The sequence below is a fragment of the Mastigoproctus giganteus genome, chromosome 10 (assembly GCF_048544385.1).
Source record: "Mastigoproctus giganteus isolate SK-2022 chromosome 10, ASM4854438v1, whole genome shotgun sequence".
Classification (NCBI taxonomy): Eukaryota; Metazoa; Arthropoda; class Arachnida; order Uropygi; family Thelyphonidae; genus Mastigoproctus; species Mastigoproctus giganteus.
In genome coordinates, this window is record NC_143584.1 from 58,490,517 (window position 1) to 58,517,173 (window position 26,657).

The window sequence follows — 26,657 nt, forward strand, 5'->3', positions numbered from 1 at the left end:
TTGGGGGGACAGAAAAACCTTATAGACACAGGAATGCAGTCAGTCATTGGCTTGTTCGTTGTTTCCTATGACCAGATAAAGCTCTACAAGGCTATGGTCACTCTACACCATTTACTATACCAATACAATTCTAATTTTCACTCACAAAACGGGCGACAAAAGTCCACCAATCGGTCACTCACTTGGGGAGCTGACAGATGAATTAGACGGTGACCACATTGTCGAGTTCGCAACCACATGTCCCAAGTCACTCCTTCAGGTTCCGGGGGAGGAAGACTGGTTATTAATGCAAAGGTATTATCCTAAATGTCAAAACCGCCGCATTAATCGACTTGGACCTTATGGCCACTGCAGAACAAGGCCAGCCCGTTAATGTACCATTTTCTGTCTCGAGTTCTCCATCACAAAGAGGTTTCTGAAGCATTGTGTTTGCTTTCACTAAATGTGCAGTTGGAGAGGATACATAAACCTTCCCTTTTGGATATTTCCATGACACCAAGTGAAGGATGACCACCTATCATTACACTTTCATCTTTTGAAAATTCCCGTGAAATCCCCATATTTAACACTAAGCAATCTTCAGCAGTTCCCTGGTGATGTCTGGGGACTATTGGTATGTGGGGATGCCCCTCCCCTTCTGCCGTCATGAAGTAAAGGCCTGGGATGCACGGGCGCCCATTGTAGCCCACTCCCCTTCTGCCATCACTTCGCGATGCGAGAAGATCTGTTGGTGCATGGGGAAATGCCTGACGGAATGTTCTTTTGCATTTTAAAATCAATGTGACTGTAAAAAGCTGATTCTACGGATTTAAAAAGAAACCAATTACTTTTAAAAACTATACTCCTTTAATCAGGAATTGTTAGTTGTGTGGAAAATTAAAAGCACATTGAAAGTTTAAAATTAGAACTAAATCTTACAGGCTTAAAAATCGAAAAGAGCAAGTGAAACATTTTAAATTGGAATGCACAGATTTTTTTTTACAGGGATGTCACCTTCTGTCTTTTTTGATGCTGGCCCACCACACTTGCATACACAAACACCGGGTCCAAACTCGTGCCCGCACATAAAATGCTCGAGCATCATTTACCTGAATCATATCCGGCACCACTCAATATGGAAAAACCACCTTTGTTTTTTCATTGCTTGAGCATAGTAAAACTTTAATTTCCCCACCACCTCAAAGAATTATTGCGTTTTTGGAACTTCAAGAAAAGTATCAACAGTATCCGCAAATCGAGTTCGTGGAAGGTTTAAACATATGTGTATTCGCCGCACGAGTGAACAATCTGCTCATTTTAGATGATCTGATCAACAAGCAAAACATAGCTCTCTAGTGGCCAAAATATTCATACATGTTCACACCACAGAAATAGGAGTGTTATTCTGCTCACTCAAAACTTGTTCTGTCAAGGTTCTCAGAAGAATCAATTTGTTGTTGTTTGTTATTTGGTTTTTAGGAGAATTAGCAACTAAGGCCATAGTGCTCCGGGGATATGCCGTGATCATTCCCTGACCTTTCCGCATCTTCCATATTTGGTGGCTCACAGGCTCAAACCCCGGTCTAATCAAGAAGCGTGTGCTACGCACTGCTGCTCCTGCCCACCTGGCTACGGAGGCACCAACAATACAACAATAAATTTGAATTATTACTATTTGGTGGTGTTTAAAATCCCGCGAGATTCTTGTCAAATCGCCCATTTGGCCACGCTAGTGTTCCCAAGCCAATCATGTGACACGACTACCACCCTCATATCAGATTTTTGAATTCTGTCAGGACACAGATGAGAGATTACGCTTCCATACACACATATTACCAAACAAAGGGAACACAATTTTTACATGCCTTCGTGGCTAGATTAACGCGTCACGCTAATTTCATCTAGTATATCTCTGAAGCTCATCCCAAGCAGGGTACAGCGCTTTTGCAGAATTCAACTCCAAGCCAGATAACTTCACTTTGTGAAATTTGCAAAAATTTGATTCGCTGAAACATACCAGTCACTCCTCAAGAAAAATGCAAGCTCAAGCATAATAACAAGCTTCTGCCAACCCTCGCAAATAAAGCGGTTGCATTTATAACCTGACAAAATTAATCCACCAGCAAGGTGGCGTGCTGTTTACTCTTTTGGGCAGTCTTATGGTGCCATTGATTATTAGCCTAATAAGGAAATGAACGATTCTTTCTGCAAATTTCTACTTGTTACAGCTCCACCAGAGCAGTAGGCACGTATCTTTAGACGAGCAGATTTCATCGATTTTAAAGACAGGATCTGCCTGCAGAATCCAAAGTTAAGATGTATCTGCAGACGCTTCAAACATACTTAGGTTTGAAAACAAATGCTGCAATACAGAAATCTGTCTCGATGCCTGAACATTTAGCCTGAAGAGCTGACGGCTGTAGAGCAGGAGAGGAAGAAAAAAAAAAAAAAAAAAAATCGGAAAGCGGAATTATGCAGTGCTCACCGCCGCCTAAGAAGTAAGTTTCACTAGATTAGCATCCAAGTATGATTTTCAATTATGAAACGTTTTTGAACAATTTTTATTTAAGTAGTAAATGCCGAATTAAATCTAAAGTGGCGATTACATTGTTTACCCGCAAATCTTTACAATAACATTGGTTTACAATCTTATGCATAGATATCCCTCTACAATAGGTCCTTGAGGTTTTCACAGACATTCTCTCAGATATGCCAGACAAGCTGTACTTGCTACCTGGGAGTCTAAAACGCTGATGGAACTGATATTCGCGTGACACTCAAGTCAAAATGGCCCCAATTTCGGCGAAGTCCGGACGGTCTCTGACAGCCAAATCTTGTGCTTGCACCTTCACGATGGTGGGATTGTTAGTAATCCTGGGTATAACCTCCATGCACAAATACATGGTGGGTGACCACCCAGGTGTGAACCAACGTAAGCAGGGGTCGAGGTGTGGCACCCACACCACATGGAGGAACGCCGACCCTCTATGTTACCAGGCAGTACTAGGTGGTAGATGACTCTCATCAACCGGTGAAATACCAGCACTTTACTTATTGGAGGCTTGAAGTGGTGGAACCCATGTTTAGTCTCTAGAGCTAAGTTCCGGTCAACCCTTCCCTATCTCTTCCATCATGCAGTATGATTGATGACTTTTGAGGTTATGATGAACATCGTGGCGAGATCAAATATTCCTTACATTTCGAGGGTACAGCTCTAAAACGGTGTTCGCAGGCCGGCCGCTAGTTAGTACACAGGACTGAACCTATTGGTAACTCTCTAGGAGGCTTCTGGATCAGCTAGTGTATAATCTTGCTACCTCTACTCTGCCAGATAGTGACTGGAGGGAGTCCGAGTTGTGTGTATGCAGGGAGCATTGTCGAGGCCACGTTATGTCAAGGATCTGGGTATATTCTTACCACGTGTACGCCATATCCAAAAATTTCATTCCTTCATACAGCATGTCCCACCCACTTTTTCTTACCATTGAATACACCATGAATTATCAAACTAATATAGCAAGCTTATCTGCGAAAAAGATCTAAACCTCCCAAGCACTTCCTAATTCATTTCACAAATATACGTGGTCTCAATTCTAATCTCAACGATGTCCATTTCCACTTGCAGTCTGCCAAACCCCATGTACTTTTTCTGACAGAATCTCAGTTATCAGTTGATTCAACTACTGCTCATCTCAGATGCCCAAATTATTCACTGTATGATTCCTTTCGCCTCAAAGGTGGTACTTGTGCATATGTTCGTTCTGATATTCCCTGTCAGAGACTTGGCAATTTGGAATCTCCTCTCTTTGATCTTCTCTGGCTTAAAATCTCTCTACCTCATTTTGTCAAATTCATCTGTTGTCTCTACCGTTCTCCCAACTCAACTAATCACTTGGAGCTCTTTGACTTCCTCTCTTTGCAACTTGACTTTTTCCAGTCCAACTTTCCTAACAGTGAGGTAATTTTCCTTGGTGATTTTAATGTTCACAACTCAAGCTGGCTTCCATTTTCTAGTCACACCGACCCAGCAGGTCGCGATGCTGAGGCTTTTGCAATTACTAATGACCTAGCACATATTGTTCATTTACCTACAAGAATACCGGACAATCCTAATCATACAGCCAATGTGCTTGTTCTTTTTCTCACAAACAACCCTTCTAAGTACACGGTCGAAGTGAGAGCTCCTTTAGGCAATTCAGATCACAACTTGGTGATTGTCTCTTCTCCAATGGAACCTTTATCTCATGGCTATTCCCAACCTCGTGTTGTTTGGCATTACAAGAATGCAAAATGGGATGACCTGCGAGACTTCTTTTCTTTGGTCGGATTACTGTTTCAAAACTTCTGATGTCAACGTTTGCTCAAATCGTGTCAGTGAAATTATTCTTGCAGGAATGGAATCCTTTATCCCACACTCCACTTTAAAATCTCGTCCTTTATCTAAACCTTGGTTTTCCAATAAATGTGCTAAGGCTGTTCAACAGAAAAATGTTGCATATCGTAATTGGCTTGTTTCTAATTCTTCAGTGTCATTTTCGGCCTACACCAAAGCTCACAAAAATTGTAAAGCAGTTATTAATCAGTCCAAACTAGAGTTTGAACAGGCTAAGAGTAGAAAACTTGCTTCTTGCCCCAATGGTAGCCGAGCATTCTGGTCTATTGGAGCAGAGATGGGCAAAAGTTCCGGCCAATAGCCAAAGCTATTGGCCGGAACTTTTGCCCATCTCTGTTCCCACCTCTGTCCAAACCAGATGGTTCTGTTGTTGCTTCAGCCAAGGATAAAGCTGACCTGCTAGCATCCCATTTTTCTTCCAGCTCATGTATTAGCGATCTTGGTAAAACATCTCCCACCATTCCCAACACACTCCATTCAATGCCTCCTGTGGTCTTCCATCAAAAGGATATCAGAAGGATTTTGGTGAATCTTGATGCTAAGAAAGCACCAGGTCCTGATGGTATTTCTCCACTTGTTCTCAAAACCTGTGCTCCTGAACTTACTCCTATTCATTGCCGCCTTTTTTCACTTTCTTATTCCAAAGGTGATTTTCCTTCTGCTTGGAAATTTGCTCACATCCAGCCAGTTCCTAAAAAGGGTGACAAATCCCTCCCATCCAATTATCATCCGATTGCAATTACTTCTACTCTTTCTAAAGTAATGGAAAAATCAATTAACTGCCAACTCTTAAACTACCTAGAATCCTTCCATCTGATCAACGATCGGCAGTATGGATTCCGTCAGTGTCGATCCACTGGTGATATTCTGGCTTATGTTACCCATTTATGGACTAATTCAATGGAAAGGTTCAGTGAAACACAATTAGTTGCTCTTGACATCTCAAAGGCTTTTGATCGTGTTTGGCAAAAAGGTCTTCTAAACAAGCTTCCATCTTATTGTTTGCCAACTGTTTTTAGTAATTATTTATCCAGTTTTCTCCCTGATCGCTCACTGAGGGTGATGGTAGATGGCTCTCTGTCTTCTAACTTCTCCACTAACGCCGGTGTCCCCCAAGGTTCAGTTCTTTCCCCCACTCTTTTCCTCTTGTATATTAATGACCTTCTTCCATTGACTGGAAATCCTATCCATAGTTTTGCCGATGATAGCACATTGCATTCCACTTTCCATTTTGAGAAACCTTGTCCTGCTCAACCAGATTCAACTTCTTGAAAATCTGCTACCAATTCCTTAAATGCCGATCTTCAGGTAATTCTCCAGTGGGGCAAAGACAACTTAGTTGATTTCAACCCTTCTAAAACTCAGTCTTGTCTTATATCTCGCAAAAAGGATTCTTCTGCTCCTATGCTTATCTTTAGTGACACTCCGATTTCTAGGCAAAATGATATATCTCTTTTGGGGATTACCCTGACTTCTAATCTCTCTTGGCACAAGCACATTACAAATATTGCTTCCTCTGCATCTAAAAAACTTGGTTTTCTCTTTCGCTCTCAGCGTTACTTTTCTTCCAAACAGCAGCTAACTCTGTATAAATCGCAAATCCGCTCTGCCATGGAATATTGTTCCCACATCTGGGATGGTGCCCCCAAAACCTCTTTCAGGCTTCTTGATTCCATTCAGAAGAGGGCAGTTAGGTTAATTAATGATTCATCTCTAACAGAGTCTCTCCACTCGCTTTCTCATAGACGTACTGCTCTCATGTTTCTGCTGCATGCCTCTTCTACAGATACTTCCATGGGCATTGTTCTTCTGAATTGCCTTCTATAATTCCCGCTCACTCTTTCAAAATGGTCCGAACACGTGCCGCCACCAGCCAACATTAATTTATTGTCGAACTTCAAACCCACAGAACCAACTTTTCATCTTCCTCATTTATTCATTCAACTGCCGTTTTCTGGAACAACCTTCCTTCATACGTATTTCCTGAAAATTACAATCTACAGAAGTTAAAGTCCAATGTCAACAAATATCTTCTTTCGTCCTCTCAACCTCCCACCCAAGCACGGTACGAAGTACTATAGGTTCTAATACCTCTCGTGTTTGGGGTTCACATAAAAAAATAAATAAATAAATAACATGTTAAGAAAAATATACAGTGAGAGCCACAGGCCACAGATTCTGGATGCTGAATTAACACTTTGTTATAAGTCCATTTCTTGTTCTGCTTGCTGAGAAAGGTAGCAATATCCACCAGTGTTGGTCAAGCAAAACTATAAGAGTAATTTGTTTTCAGCTTTTCCGAGGAATATACACACCCAGTTGTGACTGGCTGGTGAGAAAAGTCCGTGTCACGATGAGGACGGCTGGCTTTGGACATATCATTGACGGTAACTTGCCATGAGCGCACACTCCACTCCAATAGGAAGTTTCTCTGATTCACTGTCGCCGTCTAAAACTCTTACGGCAGTGTTTAGAGTCAATGAGCACGGATCTGTCTTTAGTCACGGAAACAATGTTCTTGAATTCGGAATATAAAATCAGTCATGTTCTCGGGAAGGGGTGATGCAAATTTCTTTTCAATATGAACACTTCCGAGACATGTAGAGATCACGTGCTCGGCGACAGCATTCTGATCCAGAGTTAAACCTAATGCATAAAGCACGTTGCCTTCTGTGTAATCCAAGTACGAAAGGTCATTCCCTGCATCGAGGTTTCACTTGTTTAAAGCTGTAAAAAGTGACAGGTAGGAACCATGCTTGAAACTGGGTGTTAGCGGGATGGGAGGATACTGAACACTGTCAGCTATTAGAAGCAAGTAACACAAGTTTTAGTGGGAAAAATTAAACGGGTTGGTTTTAAAGGATCCATTGAAACTTTCACTGGACACAATATCTACGATCAACATCCTGGATACTGCCTTCTTCCCTCACGTGGATCCACAAACGAGGAACAGATTAGGACACGTTGGGAAAATTACGCTTATCAAACTGACGACGTGAAGCCATAATTTTCTGAAGAGGAGCTCTTCCAGGCTACAGCCCAGGCCCGGCCCTCCTGGAGCTGGAGTTCATTAAGAAAGTCACTGAAATTTACCCTGATCTATTGCTCCAATGTTCAACCGATGCATGCTAGATGGTTCCTTCCCACTAGAAAGGAAGATAGCCAATGTAAAAATTATAATGAAAAATCCGAAAAAACCACCAGAACAATCATCTTTATACAGACCAATCACCCTTCTCACCGTCTGCAGTAAACTTTTTGAAAGATTACTACTAGCAAAAATCCAACACTACTACCAACTAGCAAACCTACCTTTACTCAACCAATATGGATTCAGACAGGGTTGCTTCACTGTTAACCTTCAAAGCCTAATCACACAAGCGCAGGAGACTAATAAAACATACCTACTAGCTATTTCCATTGATTTTGCCAGGGTGTCGACACCCTATGGTGGTCTAGCATCCTGGGCCGGCTCCTGGAGGCCAGGGTCCCAGACAAAATGATCATCGTCAACACCCCCCTTACAAGGCAATACAAAGATCCACAGAGGCTGCCCACAAGGCTCAGTGCTGGGCCCAACTATGTGGAACTTGCTCATAGATGATATCCTGAACGGGGACCTGGAGGAAGTCCGTTCGCAGGCTTTCGAGGACGACCTTGTCTTGACAATTTCTGCCAACTCCAGACTACAACTGGAGATCCAAGCAAACCGTGCCATACAAACCCTGGGTCGCACTTCACTTGTTCCAAATCTCATCCACTAAAACTAATTTCAAGAGAACGATGGTTATACACAGACCTCCCCAGATAAAAATAAGCAATACAACTATCCGATTCAGCAAAGAATGCCGTTCAAACCACACCTCAACCACCTGAGAAGGAAGATACGCTTCTGCACAGACCTGGTTAAAAGAATCGCCCGGCAAGACTGGGGATTAAACCAACACACAATGAAGCTGTACTACAAGGCAGCACTTCTGCCAATAGTAACATATGCACCAGGTGCATGGTATAAAAAACCAGCACTGCTGTCAACATAAAGATCCTAAATTTTATCCAAGAACTATGCTATTGTCCGCTACCTGCGGCTGCAGCACGGTGAGCACACATGCACTACAGATTATCACAGGAATTCTCCCCTTGATCGTGAGGTGGTCAAAGAGGCATATTCTAGGAGCTCACCAGGGTACAGCTTGCACACACAAGGATTTAACTGCAAACCCCACAAACAACCATGCCGCAGAAAAAAGAAGGCCCCAGGCTCACCTGCTGCAGGTGCACTGGGATACCTCCACAAAGGGACAAATCACTAAAAAATTTCTCCCAAAGTTGACAGATTTCAGCCGAAGACACCGACCTGGTATTCACCAGGCTTATTCACAACCTACCTATTAACAGGACATGGTGCCATCAAGGCAAAGTTAACCTCACTTGGAATTACAGACTATTCCAAACTTGGAATTACAGACTATTCCAACTGTACCTGTAGCGAGTACAGTAAGCAACCTGGCAACACCTTATATATGACTGCCACCAACCTGGCAACACCTTATATATGACTGCCACCAATATGATGACCTCCGCTGCCAAATGGTCACAAGAATACAATACTGTTCCAAAGACCAGAACAACGTCTCTTAGAAGTCAAAGAGACGTACATTGCCTTTTCGGAATATTCACAAGAACTACTCGCGAGACGTCGAACCCTTCTACCCCAAGCGAACCAAACAACCTAACCAAGAGGAATAGGAGAAACCCAACTTGGGGGATCCGGACAAACAACAACAACAAAGCAAGGAACAACCACAAACAAAAGGCTCAATATGACAGACAGAGTAATTGGCTTGGTTTGGGACTTAATGTCACATTTTTGCTAATTGGCCATGTTAGTATCAACTCAGAACTGCATAAATTCAGTTTATCTGCCCCCCCCCCCTCCCATGTGGTGCAGTACAGACAGTGGAGAATATTATCTTAGATTGTAACTACAATCTAGATTTGAGAAATCAACTAAAAATCACAACAAATGGAGTATTAGTGACTTCCAAAGTTTTGTAGTCTCAAAAGAGAACTTTCTGGGTTTCCCAGACTTCTCCGACAGCGTTCCGTAGGCAAAAACATATTGTAAACGCAAAGCTTTAAAAGGAATTTTTGTTGATGGTTGAAGGATGTTTTTGTAGTTAACTGTAACAGAGCTGTGCCTTCAAGGACAATAATGTATTTAGTGATTTGTTTATTTTGTAATAATGTTTTTTTTTTTACTGTGAGAAAATCCTCACATTTTGCCATCTCAAATGTGAGAAGATGTTCACATTTTAGTATCTAATTGAAGGTTTAATTAATCTAGTTTAATTTTACTATCAATGTTTTGCTTGGGAGTTCTGGCTTCAGATCGCCTTTAACGCCATCCACTGTCATATTGTTTGCCTCTCAATATGATCAGTTTTCTGGCTGTTTTTTTTTTTTTTGATTGATTTGAATTAAAATCAAGTTACAGTTCAGCGTAACTTGATAACATATATCTCGAATTTGATAGATAAATAGACAGGTATAAAATAAAACTATATAGCAGAATATGTATTACTGCATTAGCTTAGTATATTATTGTATAGCCAATTATAGTATCATAAATAAATTAATTAAATTTATTAATCTTATTAATTTTCATTGGGAATTAATTAAATTGTATTTAAATGGAAATCATGCCTCAGACTAGAGCATAAAAGCAACATGCACAAAGTAGCGGGAGTGTTATGGCTGGGGGGAGAACTGAAGGGGACAAATCTCCATTGGATCACAGCCTAAAGAAATGTGCAACTTGTGAAATTTTTGCAGACCTTTCTGGGTCGGGATATGATGTTGCTAAGGGGAATTTCCTTGTGTGTGCCTGATATAAGCAGCATGAAGAATTTAGGGGTTAACTCAGCACTGTTATGGACTTTTATGAGATCTTGAAGGACAAGGTAGATGCCCTCGAAGGACTTAAATTGGGTGATCCATCAAGCTCTCAGCTGTCCACTTCAATGCCAGAGCTTGCACTTGATCATCATGGAACACAGCAGCAGCAACCTTCAGAGCAGAACGCACTGGTCCCACAGGAGCTAGTTATTGTCACTGACTCTATTGTCAGGGAGACTGGAAATATATTGTGCAATAAGGATAGGTGGAATAGGACCAGGGTAAGTTTACCAGGGTCAAACGTTGATGATATTGTAGAGCAGATATCATCCTTTAAGGGCACAAAGGGTGATACTGTTGTACACTTTGGCACTAATGACATTAAGAGTAGGAGATCTGCGGACTTACTTAACCGGTACAGGTTAATGTTGAAAAAAAGTAGCGAGTTAGGGTTAAATTTGAAATTGTCTGCAATTCTGCCCAAACACGATAGGAGGGAGTATATGATGAGAGCCCTGTCAATCAATTCGGCCCTGGAGAGAATGTGCAAGACTCATGGCCTGTGCATGTTAAGTGGAGAGATTGTATCTACAGGGATGGGATACACTTAAATAGAAAGGGTGCAAGAATATTTTCTGATGATAATGAGGCAGTGTTAGGTGGGCTGGAAAACTTGGGGGGGGGATTCACAGACTAATATATTAACGGTAGCCACAGGCAGAGGTGAAAGTGTTTCTTGCACTGCTTCTTTTGGAATGAGCTGCAGCTTGGAAAGGGAGGTACTGTGGATTTCAAGGGCTGCTGGGAGTCATCACGGAACAAGTAAATACATGGGTTGAGTTAGGGTAACTAAAAGTAAGAACAGGTTTATGTATACTTGCATGTATACCAATGCTAGAAGTATAGTAAATAAATTTGATGAATTTGAACTGCTGGTGAAGACATCAAATTTGGATATTGTTGGGATATCAGAGACTTGTTGCCACACAGATATAAGCAGGGCAGAATTGTAATTTAGGGAGTACAACTAGGGCTTACAATACTGGTCAAATCTTAATACTGGTAATTCGGTATTTTTTTTTTATTTATATCACCGAGATACTGGTATTCCAAAAACAAATGTTTTATTCAAAAAATTTTGATGACAATTAGATGCAATAAAGTAACGGAAAAAAAAGTACTGTAATTATTTGAATTATTCATGTTTTAAATTAACTTTTATTGCAATAATAAATATTCTGAAAAAAATCATTAAAATACAGTTATTCCAAAAACAAAGAAATACATATTGTTACTGCAAAGTTCAGTTATGTTTAAGCATCCAAACTACCTGTCTAAATAAAGTGAGCTCTTAAGAAACATAAGCAATCAATAGTATGATCGTTTAAATTGGATCTAATTTTGGTACATACAGTACAGCAAACCCCCGCTATTCGCGGTATCTGTATTCGCGGTTTCGCGTATTCGCGATTTAATATAAAATGAAAAAAATGTGAATTTTAAAGCGCCGTGAATATTTTCCGCCATAAAAAACATGGGCGTGGCTAAAATTATCTTTCCCGGTCAAAACAGCGCTCAGTGGGTGGGGGGGGGGGAGAGGGAAAAAATCGCGAGAGTGGATGTTTCTCGGTAATCCTTGTTCAGTATGTGTTAGTCATGGAAGGTTTCGTCGTTTGCTTTTAATTTATATGCTTATAAACTGAATAAATTTATCAATTTATAAATTGATATGCTTACAAAAATGATAAATCTACCGTTTTGCAGTGTAAAACAGACTTTTTCGAGTGTGTTAACGGAAGAAAGTGACTTTATTGTGGACAAGTTCTTTCTAACCCCTACAAAAATATGACTACGAATAACAAGAGAAATGTGAAAATATCAAAGGTGATAACATTAGCGAATAAAATTGAGTTATTAGACAAAATTTCTAATGGTGAAAGTGTCTCCTCAGTGGCAAAACATTATAAAATCAATGAGTCAACGGTACGATCAATCAAAAAATCGGAAGAAAAAATCCGCCGTAGTGTCCGTGAAAACGCGCTAATTGCTTCAAAAATTTGCTCTGTAACTCGTGATGTTAAATTAGAAAAAAATGGAAAAGGCTTTAAATCTGTGGATAGAAGACCGAACTCTAAATAAAATTCCGTTAAGTTCACTCATCATTCGCGAAAAGGCAAAACTCCTCTATCAACACTTTAGCGAAACTGGTGATAGCACTGGCGGGATGTTTTTTTTTGCTAGCAAAGGCGCTGGTTTGAAATTTCTAATAAATATTACATTTAATATTAAATTGTTTCTTATTTTCATTTCGATGCTATATGCTTGCATTTCACTATGTACTGTCTATGTACATGTCATATTATGAAGGTACATATAATACATACATAGACAAAATTTTAGACTAGTTTTTCTTATATATTTCATACTTTGGAACGGAACCCCTTTATTACTATGGGAGCCATAACTCAGTATTCGCGTTTTCGGTATTCGCGAATTTCTCAGGAACGTAACCCCCGTGAATAGCGGGGGTTTACTGTATTTAATTAGCAGCAGAAAACGCCCTTTTGGATTCTATTCTGGTACTATTGTACTGAGATAATCGCTGATGATCTCAGTCCATCTTTTCTATGCTTTGAACTTTTTTAGCAAAAATAGTTAAAAGCATTTCATTAATTTCCGACTCAAGTTCATCATTTAAAATCTCATTGGAGTCAGGCAATTTCTTATTTTGGAAAGAATTTGCGGAACACTGATGTTCTGTTCCATGTTGGTCTTCCATGATTGAATTATGTTCATCATTTTCTGAAGGATAAAAGATGTTTTATTATGCAAAGTATAAAATTTTCACTATAGTATCTTTACTGAGTCTGGGAGAGAGAAAAGGGTGGAGATAAGGAATAAAAAAGAGAGGAAAAGAGTGCAGTTAAGAAATTCTTCACATATATATTTGCAAAGAATAGAAGGATAAATCAGATAGGACCCTTATGTAATGGACGTGGGATAGTATTAAATAACATAGGGCACCTCCGTAGCCAGGTGGGAAGGAGCAGCAGTGTGTGTAGCACACGCTTCTTGATTAGACCGGGGTTCGAGCCTGTGCCCACCAAATACGGAGGATGCGGAAAGGTCAGGAAATGACCACTGCATATCCTCGGAGCAATATGGCCCTTAGTTGCTAATGCTCCTAAAAACCAAAAAATAATAAATAACATAGCTGAAGTTACACATGAACTCAACAGTTACTTTTCATCGATATTTACAATAAAAAAACCCTTTGTCAATGAGATATTATGGAAGTGAAGTTGAAAAAAATGTAATTAATGATGTTGAAATTTCAAATGATTATTTAATGAGAACTTTTGCACCAACAGGCGAGTAAGGCTCCTGTGGTTGATGGCATATATCCTATAATCTTAAAGGAGGTGGCAAGTGAGTGCATTGAACCATTAAGGCTAGTTATGAGAGCATCACTGGATAGGAGAGATTCCATTAGATTGGTGTAAATTGGAAAATAAAGGCAGTTCTAGGAGTGTAACGGGAAATTACTGACCGGTCAGTCTAACTTCAGTAATAGGGAAAATCATGGAGGCAATGATCAAGGGTGGAATTCAGGATCAATTTAGATGGAAATGGAATTCTGTAGGATACACAGCACGGTTCTGTAAAGGGAAAATCATGTTAAACAAATCTGGTTAGCCATTTTGACAGGTCACTCGTGAACTGGATTTAGGGATTAATTTCTACATTGTTTATTTCGATTTCAGAAAGCATTTGACTCAGTCCCACCTGAGTGGTTACTTTATAAGTTGGAAGCTGGAATCATAGGAAAAACCTTAGATGGATAGCACAATGGTTTGAGTGCACCAGGCAGAGGGTTGCGATAAATGGTTATTCCTCAGATTGGGTTAATGTAAGCAGTGGGGTTCCCCAAGGATCAGTATTGGGACCACTGTTGTTTTTGATTATCTTAAATGACATCTATGAAAGGATGGAGGGCATGAGATCTAAACTTGCAGATGATGTAAACATCAGCAGAGTAGTTAATGATCGCTACCAAGCAGAGCTTCTTCAGAGTGACCTGGATAGAATTCGGGGATGGTCAGAAAAGTGGCAGCTATGCTTTAATTCAGCAAAATGCCAGGTCTTAAACCTGGGGAACAGCAACCCCAAAATAACTTATACACTTGGTGGAGTTGAACAAAAGTCAGTAGTGGAGGAACGGGAATTGGGAGTTACGATAAGGTCAGACATGAAGTTGTGTGAGAATGGTGGACAGGTTGCAATGTTGCATGGTGTCCAATCGACGATTTATCGAACATTTGCTAGTAGAGATAACAACACCATAATCACATAAAGGTGATTTTATAACCTTCATGTGATTAAATTAATTATTTTTTTAAATTATTACGAAAAACTGGTATTTTTTGTATCAATAACGGTATTTCAATACCAGAAAAAAATTACCAGTATCCCGGCATCCGAGATCCCAATATTGTAAGCCCTAAGTACAACACGTACAGAAAGGATAGACAGAAGAGGAAGAGAGGAGGGGTTATACTGTCAGTTAAGAAATACGTGAAATCTAAGGAAGTGCATCCAGCTGACATACATGGACAATGCAATGTTGAGTCAGTGTGGAGTGACAAAAGCAATGGGAAAGGGAAAATGAGAGTAGGTGTGTGTTATAGGCCTAAGGAATCTGATGAGTATAATGAGCAATTGTGCACAGAAATAGAGTGGAGCAGTAAATCAGAAAGTCTCATAATGGGGGATTTTAACTTTCCAGATATTGACAGGAACTTGTGGGTTGGTCACTCACACACTAGGAAGATGTTTGTGGATTTATTTGATGACTGTTTTCTACAGTAACATTTTCGAGAGGCAAACAGAGGGAGTAATACTTTGATCTGATTATCTTTTTTTTTTTTGGTAGTTGTTGGCGCATCGGCTTCTGTGGCCATAATGCACCTCCCAAGGTTTTTGCAGTACTTTGATCCAAGCCAGAGGCGGGATTTGAACCCGCGACCTTTTGGGTTACCAGGCAGGCACTTTACCAACCCGGCTAGCCAGGTCGGCGATCTGATTATCAGCAGTGATTCATCATGCATTAAGAATCTGAAGATAAAGGAACCATTAGGTAGAAGTGATCACAGTGTGCAGATATCGGATTTACTTACAGATTTAACTACCATCAAGGGTAAGGAGAAGGTTTTTGCTCTCGAAAAAGTGACTACATGGCCCCAGAGAGCTTTTGAATTCTATACAGTGGAATCAACTGATGATGTTAAAAACAGCAAATTCTAAATGAGAAGTTTCAGGGACTTAATCTTGGAGGGTTCTAGGCTTTTCATACCAACTAAGAAATACTATTCAAGGTTTAGGCCTAAATCAATGTCAGATGAACCTTGTGGCAATGAAGAGAAATGCATGGGATGCATAAAAGTTATCAGGAAAAACACAAGTCTATGCAGATATAACCTGGTCTGTAATAAAATCACAAAGTAAGTTAGGCAGCCAGATTATGAGAAACGAAAAGTTTTTAATTATACTTAGTCGCTTTATTGATTAATTGTTACATTAAATTATTTTCAATAAATGCTTCTTTAACCAGTGATTCCATTATTTTCCCCGGAACACAAGTTAAATTAACAGGTATATCGTCACCTTTTGAACCCCCTTTGTGAACCTCCTGCGAACTCAAACTTTTTAATTATACTTAGCCACTTTATTGACTTAATTGTTAGATTAATATATTTTCAATCAGTAGCTTATAGATCTAGTCAAGCTCCGTGGTTTATTTTGAATTTAGATAGCGCGGTTTGGAAAGTAAATAATACCTTGAGTCCATAGATTAAATGTTTGTAACTTACCGCCATTGTTATACGATACATGTGGTAGCGTAAGGTTTAATGGAAAACTAGATAGTGACTATAGTAGTATCAATTAATCAGAAAAATTTATTAATCTTATTAAATTTCATTGTCAATTGAATTGTACTTTTTCAACTAAATAAATATAGCGACCTAGTTATTACAAATGTAACATCATAAATTAATTCATTTTGACAGGGGATAAGAAAGTCATATAACGTAACTCAGAGATAATATTCGATACCGGAATATATATAGTGTTATAACTGCATTGGGATATAGGTCTAGGGTTATATTTTGTATTGGAATTTTATTGAACTTCAATAGAAATCATGACTCAGACAAGAGCAGCAAAGCAAAAGGCTCAAACTAGTGGAAGTGCTGTGGCTCAGGGGAGAACTGAGGGGGGCGGTTGTCCTCTGAATCACAGTCTATTGAAATGCACTGCTTGTTTGATATTTGTGGAGCAATCAGGAACGGGACATGATATTGCCATGGGAAATTTCTTTGTGTGTGCGCAATGTAAGGAGTGCGAGGAAATCAGGCGTCAACTCGGCATTATGGGCTTATATGAGAGCTTGAAGGACAGGGTGGATACCCTCGAAGGATTTAAATTGAGGGGCCCATCAAGCTCTCAGCTGCCCACGTCAATACATGAGCTTGCACTTGAACATCACACAACACAGCAGCAACCGCCAAGGCAGAATGCACTGGTCCCAAAGGAACTACCGTATTTTCCCATGTATAAGACGCACCTTAATTTTGGGGCCCGAAATTTGAAAAAAAATGTATTACATAAAGTAATTGAACTCAAGTTTTATTCATCATAAAATTCATACTACTCATCACTGTCAAAACTCCCATCCATTAGCTTGTCCTCATCTGTGTCTGATGACGAATCACTGTCTTAATATATTGCCTGATCCTCAGTTCGATCTATGGCATTTGAAATGCCACACTTCTTAATGACTTGACAACGATCTTAATCTTGATATTATCCCAGGATCTTTTCACCCAGGTACAAACTTCTCCTATAGTTAGTTTCTTCACTCTTCCTGCTGGTGTCAAATTGTCCCCAGAAGACTTCATCCATTAGTTCCATTCGTCTCTCATGGCAGCTTTGAAGGGTTTGTTAAGGCTGACATCAAGTGGTTGGAGCTGGGATGTCAAGCCTCCAGGTATGACGGCAAGTTTTGTTTTTTGCTCTGCAGCAATCTTCTTTGTATTTTTTGTTATTTGTGCCCTGAACTGATCAAGCACCAATAGGGCAGGTTTGCGTAAGAGCCCACTTGGTCTCCTGCTCCAAACTTTCTCAAACCAGATCTTCATCCCATCCAACCTTTGTCATGAACGTGGACAATCACACTTTGAGGAATGTCTTCTTTTGGCATTGTTTTGCATAGGAGGCAGCTTGGTTCCGTTGGCACAACAAGCTAGAACAACTGTATAATGGCTCTTTTCATGTCCACTTGTCTTCACAGTTACAATTTTCACCCACTTCTTATCAACAGTTCTGTTACTTGGGACATCAAATTGAAGGGGGACTTCGTCCATATTTGCAATCTGTCCCAACTCAAACTGATGTCTTCCGACATTGAATGACAAAACGATGAAATTCAAGGACCTTCTGCTCATAGCTTTCAGGCATGTTTTGGGCAAGTCTGGTGCGTGTACACATGCTTAGTCCATTCCGTTTCATGAACCTGAAGCACCAATTCTGTCCTCCTTTGAAATCAGTAACTTCTTTTTCATCAGCAATTCTTCTTGCCTCATGCCGAACCATCCTTGTGGATACAGGAATTCCAATTGCTCTTTGCTCTTCAATCCATATCTTCAATTTCCTCTCTAAATCAGGCCACGGCAGAAGGCCATGGTGTTTTCAGTAGGGTTTCTTCTTCCAGTAGCCAGTCTCGGATTGTTTTCTCAGTTGGAGGAGGACCAAACTTACATTAAGCAGCACGATTTCCATTCACTTTTGCAGACTGGATCACTTTTAACTTGAATTCAGCACTTTACGAAACTCTTTTCTGAGCAGAACGTGGCAAAACGTAACCTAATATACTGGTAAAAGTGCGAAACAATGAGCGCAAAGACATCAGGCGTGAAAAAGTGGGAAATGCAAGTAAAAAAAAAAAAAAAAAAATCTACAACCACTGTATAAGACACACCCAGTTTTCAGAGCCCAAATTTTTCGAAAAAAGGTGCTTCTTATACATGGGGAAATACGGTAGTTGTTGTAGGTGACTCTATTGTCAGGGAAACGGGGAACATTGTGGAAAAAGGATAGATGGAACAGGACTAGGATATGTTTGCCAGGGGCAAAGGTTGATGACGTTGTAGAGCAGATATCATCTTTTAAGGGCACAAAGGGTGATATTGTTGTACATGTTGGCACTGATGATACTAAGAGTAGGAGGCTGGTGGAATTACTTAACAAGTACAAGTCAATGCTGAAAAAAAGCCGTGAGTAATGGTTGAATTTGAAAATGTCTGCAATTCTGCACAGACACAATAGGAGGGAGTATATGATGAGAACCTTGTTGATCAATTCGGCCCTGGGGAGAATGTGCAAGGCTCAAGGGGTAAATTTTTTCTCAATCTGGTCTATGCTTGCTAAGACCAGATTGGATACAGGGATGGGATACATTTAAATAGAAAGAGTGAAAGAATATTTGCTGATGCTATCAAGGTAGAGTTAGGTGGGTCGGAAAACTGCTACTTCTATTGAAATACAATTGAGCAGCAGCCTGGAAAGCAAGGCAATGGGGATTTCTAGGACTGCTGGGAGTCATAGTGGAACAAGTAAATACATGGGCTGTGTTAGAGTAACTAAGAATAAAAACAGTTGCATGTATAACAATGCTAGGAGTGTAGTTAATAAATTTGACGAGCTTGAAGTGCTAGTCAAGACATCAAAGGCAGATATTGTTGGGATATCAGAGATGTGGTGTCGCACAGACATAAGCAGTGCAGAACTGGAATTTGGGAAGTACAATTTGTACAGAAAGGATAAGAAGACAAAGGGAGGAGGGGTTATGCTGTTAGTTAAGAAACACACAAAATCTAAGGAAGGGCATTCAATTGATATTGGTGGACAATGCAATGTGGAGTCTGTTTGGTGTAACATAAGCACTAGGAAAGGAAAAATGAGAGTAGGTGTGTGTGTTATAGGTTTAATGAATCTGATGAGTATAATGAGAAATTGTGCAGAGAAATAGAATGGGCCAGTAAATCAGTGTCTTATAATGGGGAATTTTAAATTCCCAGAGATAGATTGAAATTTTTGTGGGTTAGTCAGTCACACACTAACAAGGCTTTTGTGGATTTATCGGATGGTTGTTTCTTACAGCAGCATGTTCGGGAGGCAACTAGACGGAGCAATACTCTTCATCTGATTATCAGTAGTGAATCTTCATGCATTAAGAATCTGCAGATAAAGGAATCACTAGGTGGCAGTGATCATAGTGTGCGGAAGTGGGATTTACTCTTTTTTTTTTTGTTAGTTGTTGGCACATCGGATTCTGTGATCATAATGCACCTCCCAAAGTTTTTGCATTTTACTCTGATCCAAGCCCGAGGGGGGTTCGAACCCGCAACCTTTCGGTTACCAGGCAGGCACTTGACCACCTGGCTGGCCCAGTCGGCTGGGATTTACTCAAACAGATAACTACTATCAGGGGTAAAGGGAAGGGTTTTTGCTTTCGTAAAGGTGACTATGGTGGTCTGAGACAGTATTTAAATTCTATACGTTACCAACAGCAAATTAAAAATGGGAGGCATTCAAAGAAATATTCTTGGAAGCTACTAGGCTCTTCATACCAACTAAGAAATATTATTCAATTAGCCATGTGGCAGAGAAGAAAAATGCATGGGATACATATAAATTAACAGGTGACACAAAAGCCTATGAAAGATATAAGCTGGTCTGTAACCAAGACACAAAGGATGTGAGGCAGGCAAAGGCAGATTACGAGAATTGTTTGGCAAAGGATGCAAAGAAAAACAGGAAAGAGTCCTTTACTTAAGTAAACTCTAGAAGAAAGGGGGATGAATCAGATTGGTCCACTTTATATCAATGGTTCAACTGTTGATGATTCTGCTCAGGTAGCTAACAAACTAAATGAATATTTTGCATCTACATTCACACATGAGAAGTTATTCATGGAGGGGAATGCCAGAGGTGTATTAAACCCTGGCAAGTAAGCTAGATAACCTTGTGTTAAGTGAAAGAAAACTGGAGGAGAAATTGTTGAAGATAAACATAAGAAAAGCATGTGGGATGGATGGAATCTATCCAGTTATATTAAAGGAAGCAGCAAAGGAAGTAAGCAAACCCTTAGCCATAATTATGGGAGTTTCCTTGGACCAGGGGGAGGTACCCATGGCCTGGAAATGTGCAAATGAGACCCTAATCCACAAAGGAGAATCAAAGGGAGTCGCAGGTAATTACAGACCTTTTAGTTCAACTTCTGGTTAAAGAAGCATTGCAGGATCATCTAGACAAGACTTCAGCTATAGCTTGGACACAGCATGGGTTTGTTAAAGGGAAGTCTTGTCTGACCAATCTGATCGGATACTATGATGTAGTCACAAAGGAACTGGATGCAAAGAAAAATTTTGATATCATACATTTGGATATTAGAAAGGCTTTTGATACCATTGCAAACGGTAGACTGCTTCACAAATTGCAGCAGGGTGGAATTGGAGGCAAATTGCTGCTATGGATAAAGGGATGGTTGAGTGGGAGGAGACAAGAGATGGCATAAATTCAAATTGAGGAAAGACAGTTGTAGGAAGTTTGCCTTTAGCCAGCGGATGGTTGATTGCTGGAACAAACTTCCATCTGTCGTTGTAAAAGTTGATAGCTTAAATAGATTCAAGGCACAATGGACAAACATTTGGAGCAAGTGAATGGGTGAAATCAGAAGGGTGGGTGTTTTTTTTTTTTTTTTGGCCGATGCTATATAAGTTGGCTTTCTTGCATTTGCTTCATTTAACTTCATTTGCCACCTCTCTGTTCAAGTTTTCTAGATCCTGTTGCAGCAGTGTACTGTCATTAGTGTCATTAACAACCCTGCCAACCTTCGTATCGTCTGCAAACTTGGACATTAAGCCTGATATAGCATCATCAATATCATTTATAAATACAGAAAACGATAATGGACCCAACACTGAATCCTGAGGGACTCCACTAATAACATTAGTCCACGAAGAGCAGTGTCCATTGATTACTACTCTCTGTCTTCTCCCACACAACCACCCCTTTATCCACAGCAGCAATTTGCCTCCAATTCCACAATGCTCCAATTTGTGAAACAGTCTACTGTGTGCAACGGTATCAAAAGCCTTTTTAAGATCCAAATATATGATATCAAAGTTATTCTTTGCATCCAGTTCTTCTGTGACTACATCATAGTATCCAATCAAATTTGCCAGACAAGATTTACCCTTAACTAACCCATGCTGTGTCCGAGCTATAACTGAAGTCTTGTCTAGATGATCCTGCAATGCTTCTTTAACCAGTGCCTCCATTAATTTCCCTGGAACAGAAGTTAAACTAACACTATATATATATATATATATTTCGGTATCGCATTTAATCTCTGAGTTACATTATATGACTTTCTTATCCTCTGATAAACCAACTTATATGTATTAATTTTTTATGTTACGTTTGTAAAAACTAGGTCACTATATTTATTTAGTTGAAGTACAATTAAATTGACAATGAAATTTAATAAGATTAATAAATTTTACTGATTAATTAATACTACTATACTCGCTATCCAGTTTTCCGTTACACCTTATGCTATCTAGTTCGGTGCACACGTATCATATAACAATGGCGGAAAGTTACGAACGATTAATCTACGGACACGATGTATTATTTACTTTGCAAATTCAAAATAAACCACAGAGCTTGTCTAGGTCTATAAGCTACTGATAGAAAATAAATTAATTTAACAATTAAGTCAATAAAGTGGCTAAGTATAATTAAAAAGTTTGAGTTCGCAGGAGGTTCCCAAAGGGGGTTCCAAAGGAGTCACAGGTAACTATAGACCTGTTAGTTTAACTTGTGTTAAGGGGAAAATAATGGAATCACTGGTTAAAGAAGCATTGCAGGATCATCTAGACAAGACTGCAGTAATAGTTAAGACACAGCAAGGGTTTGTTAAAGGGAGGTCATGTCCAACCAATTTGATTGGATACTATGATGTGGTCACAAAGGAACCGAATGCCAAAAATAAGTTTGATATCATATACTTGGATTTCAGGAAAGGTTTTGATACTGTTACAAATGGAAGACTGCTGTACAAATTGGAGAGATATGGCATTAAGGTAAGTTGCTAAAATGAATAAAAGGATGGTTGAATGAGAGACGACAGAGACTGGTAATCAATGGACACTGCTCTTCATGGACAAATGTTATTAGTACAGTTTCCCAGGATTCAGTGTTGCACCCATTGTTGTCTTGCATATTTATCAATGATACTGATGAAGGTATATCAGGTTTAATGTCCAAGTTTGCAAATGATACAATGGTTAGCAGGATTGTTAACGACAGTAAACACAGTGTGCTACTCCAACTGGATCTAGATAATTGGGGAAATGGGCTGAAAAGTGGCAACTGAAGTTTAACATTGACAAATGCAAAGTACTGCATATGGCTAGTAATAAGAAATGCACCAACAGTGTGGTACTACACTCAGCAAAGTGGAAAGTGAAATAGACATAGGGGTAATGGTGCAGTCAAATTAGAAGTTCACTGAGCAGTGCAGACAGGCGGCCAGGGCAGGTCATGGGGTCTTGTCAATGATATATAGGAACTTTGCTAGCAGGGACAGGGAGGTGATTATCCCGTTATACAAGGCAATGGTCAGGCCACACCTAGAGTACTGTGTAGAGGTCTGGAGGCCTCATATTAGGAAGGATGTAGAGTTGTTAGACCGAGTCCAAAGGGCAAGAAGATTGGTGAGGGGAACAAAGGGGTGCTCTTAACAAGAAAGGCTTAAGTTTTGCAAATTGCAACACCTGGAGAGTAGGTGACTGAGGTGTATAAAGCCTTGAACATGCTGACTGAGGTGTATAAAGCCTTGAACATGTTGAGCAAGCTGAATGCTGATGGGATTCTTTCTCTTGCTCAGATTAAGAACCTGAGGGTGCACATTCAAATGAAGAAAGACAGTTGTAGAATAGATGTGCAGAAATTTGTCTTTAGCCAGTGGGTAGTTGATTGGTGGAACAGACTGCCATCTTTTGTTGCGGAAGTTGATAGCCTAAATAAATTTAAGGCTGAGCTGGACAGGCATTTGGAACAAATGGAGGGGTGAAATGAGAAGGTTTTTTTTTTTTTTTTTTTGGCTGATGCTGCATAAGCTTGCTTTCTTTCATCATATGTTTAGATCTATATGGATGAAATTAAGAGACTACAGGCAGAGAAGAAAAATGCACATGAATGTTATAAATTATTTCAAAATACAAATTGCCTAGATATGATATATGAACCACTGGCGATTCTGTAAAGGCTATGACAAACGGAATAAATTTTCTGCATCTGCTTCACACATGACCTTTTTAAGGAGAGAGCTGTTAGAAGTATACCTAATTCTAACTGGAAATGAAATGACTTAATGAGCTGAACAGGGATTAAACTTACCTGAACAGTCTGCAAACGATAAGTGGTTCCTGGAATAGTACTAGCTGAACTTGATGTAAGACCCTGTGCAACATTTACAAGCTGAATCTGCCCATTCTCTGTTTTAAGTAATATTGCTCCGTGTACCAGACCAGGTTGAAGAGCTATGGCATTCTGCAAAACAAACAAGTAGGCAATCATATATATTTCAAAAAAATTGCTATTTAAAATATTATATTTGCTACTCAAGACAACATCAGGGGCAGTCTATAATAAATTAAAAAAATATAAAATTGGTATTTCCTTCATTTTTCTCTATTGCAAAACACACTGCTACTCTACAAAATGAAGGCTTTCTTTAATTAAAAAATGTCTTTAATGTTCAAATACACGAGGCTAATTCTATCTGAATTAAATATAAAATAAACAGAAATTCTGATTCTTGAAAATAACTAGCATTATTCTGCAACAATTTGCACAGGTACTCATGACACAACGTGGAAAGTCTTCTCTCAAATAGTTTGTAAAGCCCTGTAAGAACTTAAAATATATAATAAGGGAAAGCAATAATTATATGCAAAGTCATAGCTTCCTGCATGAAAGCGAACGTATCAGAAGTGTTAAATGGAAATTTCTCTCTTCCCCTTTCATGTATAGCCAATCTATAAAGAGAACAATGTGTTGCAATAGTAAGATGTTACAAACTCATTGGGATTATTAGGCACTTCCGTTGGAGAAAACTATTCCACAGCCATCCATGCTGAAATGGACAATATGTTCCAGATCACAAATTGTTAAGCCCAATTGCAAGATTCCAATGAAGACACTGTTTCAGGGAGAAACACTTGTTCTGACTCAAACAAGATTAGTATTAGCATTAGCCGCATGGTGCAAGAAAGCCTATGGCTTATGCTGCACCAGCCAAAAAAAAAAAAAAAAAAAAAAACCCGAATAAAACAATGATAAAAAAAAAAAAAAAAAACTAATAATAAATAAAAGAAAAGGAAATTAAACCTATCATCCTATGCATTTCCCTCAGATGACCTTTGAATTTCCCTAAACATCAGCCTCTACCACCCAAGTAGGCAACTTATTCCAGTAATTTATAACTTGCTGACTAAAATAAAACTTCCTACAGTCCAATCTGAACATCCGCCTCCCCCGTAACTTGAATTTATGTCCCCTAGTTCTAGCATCATTTATAATCTTGAAAATTTCACCTCATTCATTTTACTGATGCCTCTCAGAGCCTTAAACACCTCAATCAAATCTCCTCTAAGGTGTCTAGTTTCCAAACTCTGCAACCCACATATTCGAAGTCTATCTTCATAAGGACACTCTTTTGCTGATCTCACCAGGAGAGTTAGCCATCTTTGCACCCTTTCAAGAAGCTTGATGTCTTTCTTTAGGTGCGGTCTCCATACTTGAACACAGTATTCCATGTGTGGTCTAACAAAAGCCTCATATAATGGGATTATCACGTCCCTGTCTCTACTTGCAAAAGTTCAATAGATCATCGATAGGACACCATGGGCTTTCCTTGCAACCTGTTTACAATGCTCAGAGAATTTTATGTCTGACTGTATCGTAACATCCAAGTCCCTTTCCTCCAGTACTGGGTTTAGTTGAACTCCACCAAGTGAATAAGTTATTTTGGGATTACTGTTTCCCAGGTGTAATACCTTACACTTTGTTGGATTAAAGCATAGCAGCTATTTTTCTGACCATTCCTAAAGTCTATCTAGATCTCTCTGAAGAAGCTCAGCTTGACAGTGATCATTAACTACTCCACCAATTTTAACATCTGCAAATTTCGACATCACGCCCTCTATCCCTTCATCAATGTCATTTATGAAAATTAAAAACAACAGCTGTCCTCATACTGATCCTTGGGGAACCCCACTTCTTACATCAACCCAATCTGAGGAAAAGCCATTTATAACAAACCCTCTGCCTCCTGCCCTGAAGCCATCCTGCTATCCATCTAAGGATTTTCCCAGTGATTCCAACCTGTTCCAGCTTATAAAGCAACCGCTTGTGTGGGACTGAGTCAAAAGCTTTGCTGAAACCTAAATAAACCGTGTCAAAATTATTTCCTAAATCCGGCTCATTCAAAATAGCGAACCAGATTTGTTAAACATGATTTCCCCTTTACAAAACCATGCTGAGTATCCTTGAGAATTTCAATTCTATCCAAATGATCCTGAATTCCGCCCTTGATCATTGCCTCCATGAAGTCAGACTAACAGGCCGATAATTTCCCACTTCACTCTTAGAACAACCCTTACGTAGGGGAGATACAAGGTATAAGGTATAAGGTATGTTCGTGTCAGACGGCACCTGGGATTTCTCCCATCTCCGCGTGTGTTTCACTGTATCGAGGACAGTACACTGTCAAGCCAGAGACTTGAAAGTGTGTGGGTCGTGTCTGTGCAGTGTGATATGTTGTGCCCATTGTTTATCCGGCTAATTGGCCGCCAGGCCCCTAGTGGGGCCCGACGTTGCCCATACCCTGCCACGTGGAGGCTAGCCGGGTGTATCCAGTATCACAACAATTTGCTCTGGCAGGTCCTGCCACCTAGTTTCCTGGGATTTCAGTGGCTAGGGCCTATTTAAAAAAAAAAAAAAAAAAAAAAAAAATTTTATGCATTTGACATTAATGCTTAATGGGATTGCTGTTAGGAAATCGCTGGTTAGGGCTGAACACTAAAGAGATGTGTTAAAGGCCAAATAGGTCGGGCAAAATTTTGATGTTATTAAATTTAGACATGTAACGCTAGATAAAAGCTGATAGTGTTAGATATCTTAGAGATTTGCACAAAACCGGTAGAATTTAGACGTTGGTTATAATTTGGCGGCATTGTTAAGGGGTGTACTAGGT

General features: G+C 39.6%; 1 protein-coding gene across 4 annotated transcripts in view; it reads right to left on the reverse strand.

Moving 5' to 3' along the window:
• LOC150079046 (transcription initiation factor TFIID subunit 4B-like) overlaps positions 1-26,657 on the reverse strand; it is a 634,753-nt gene that overhangs the window by 598,365 nt on the left and 9,731 nt on the right. For all 4 annotated transcript variants that reach the window (XM_090382248.1, XM_090382247.1, XM_090382250.1 and 1 more), the window contains exon 2: positions 23,798-23,950. In XM_090382248.1, the coding sequence (XP_090238374.1) occupies positions 23,798-23,950 (153 nt within the window). The remainder of the gene's footprint in view (positions 1-23,797; positions 23,951-26,657) is intronic.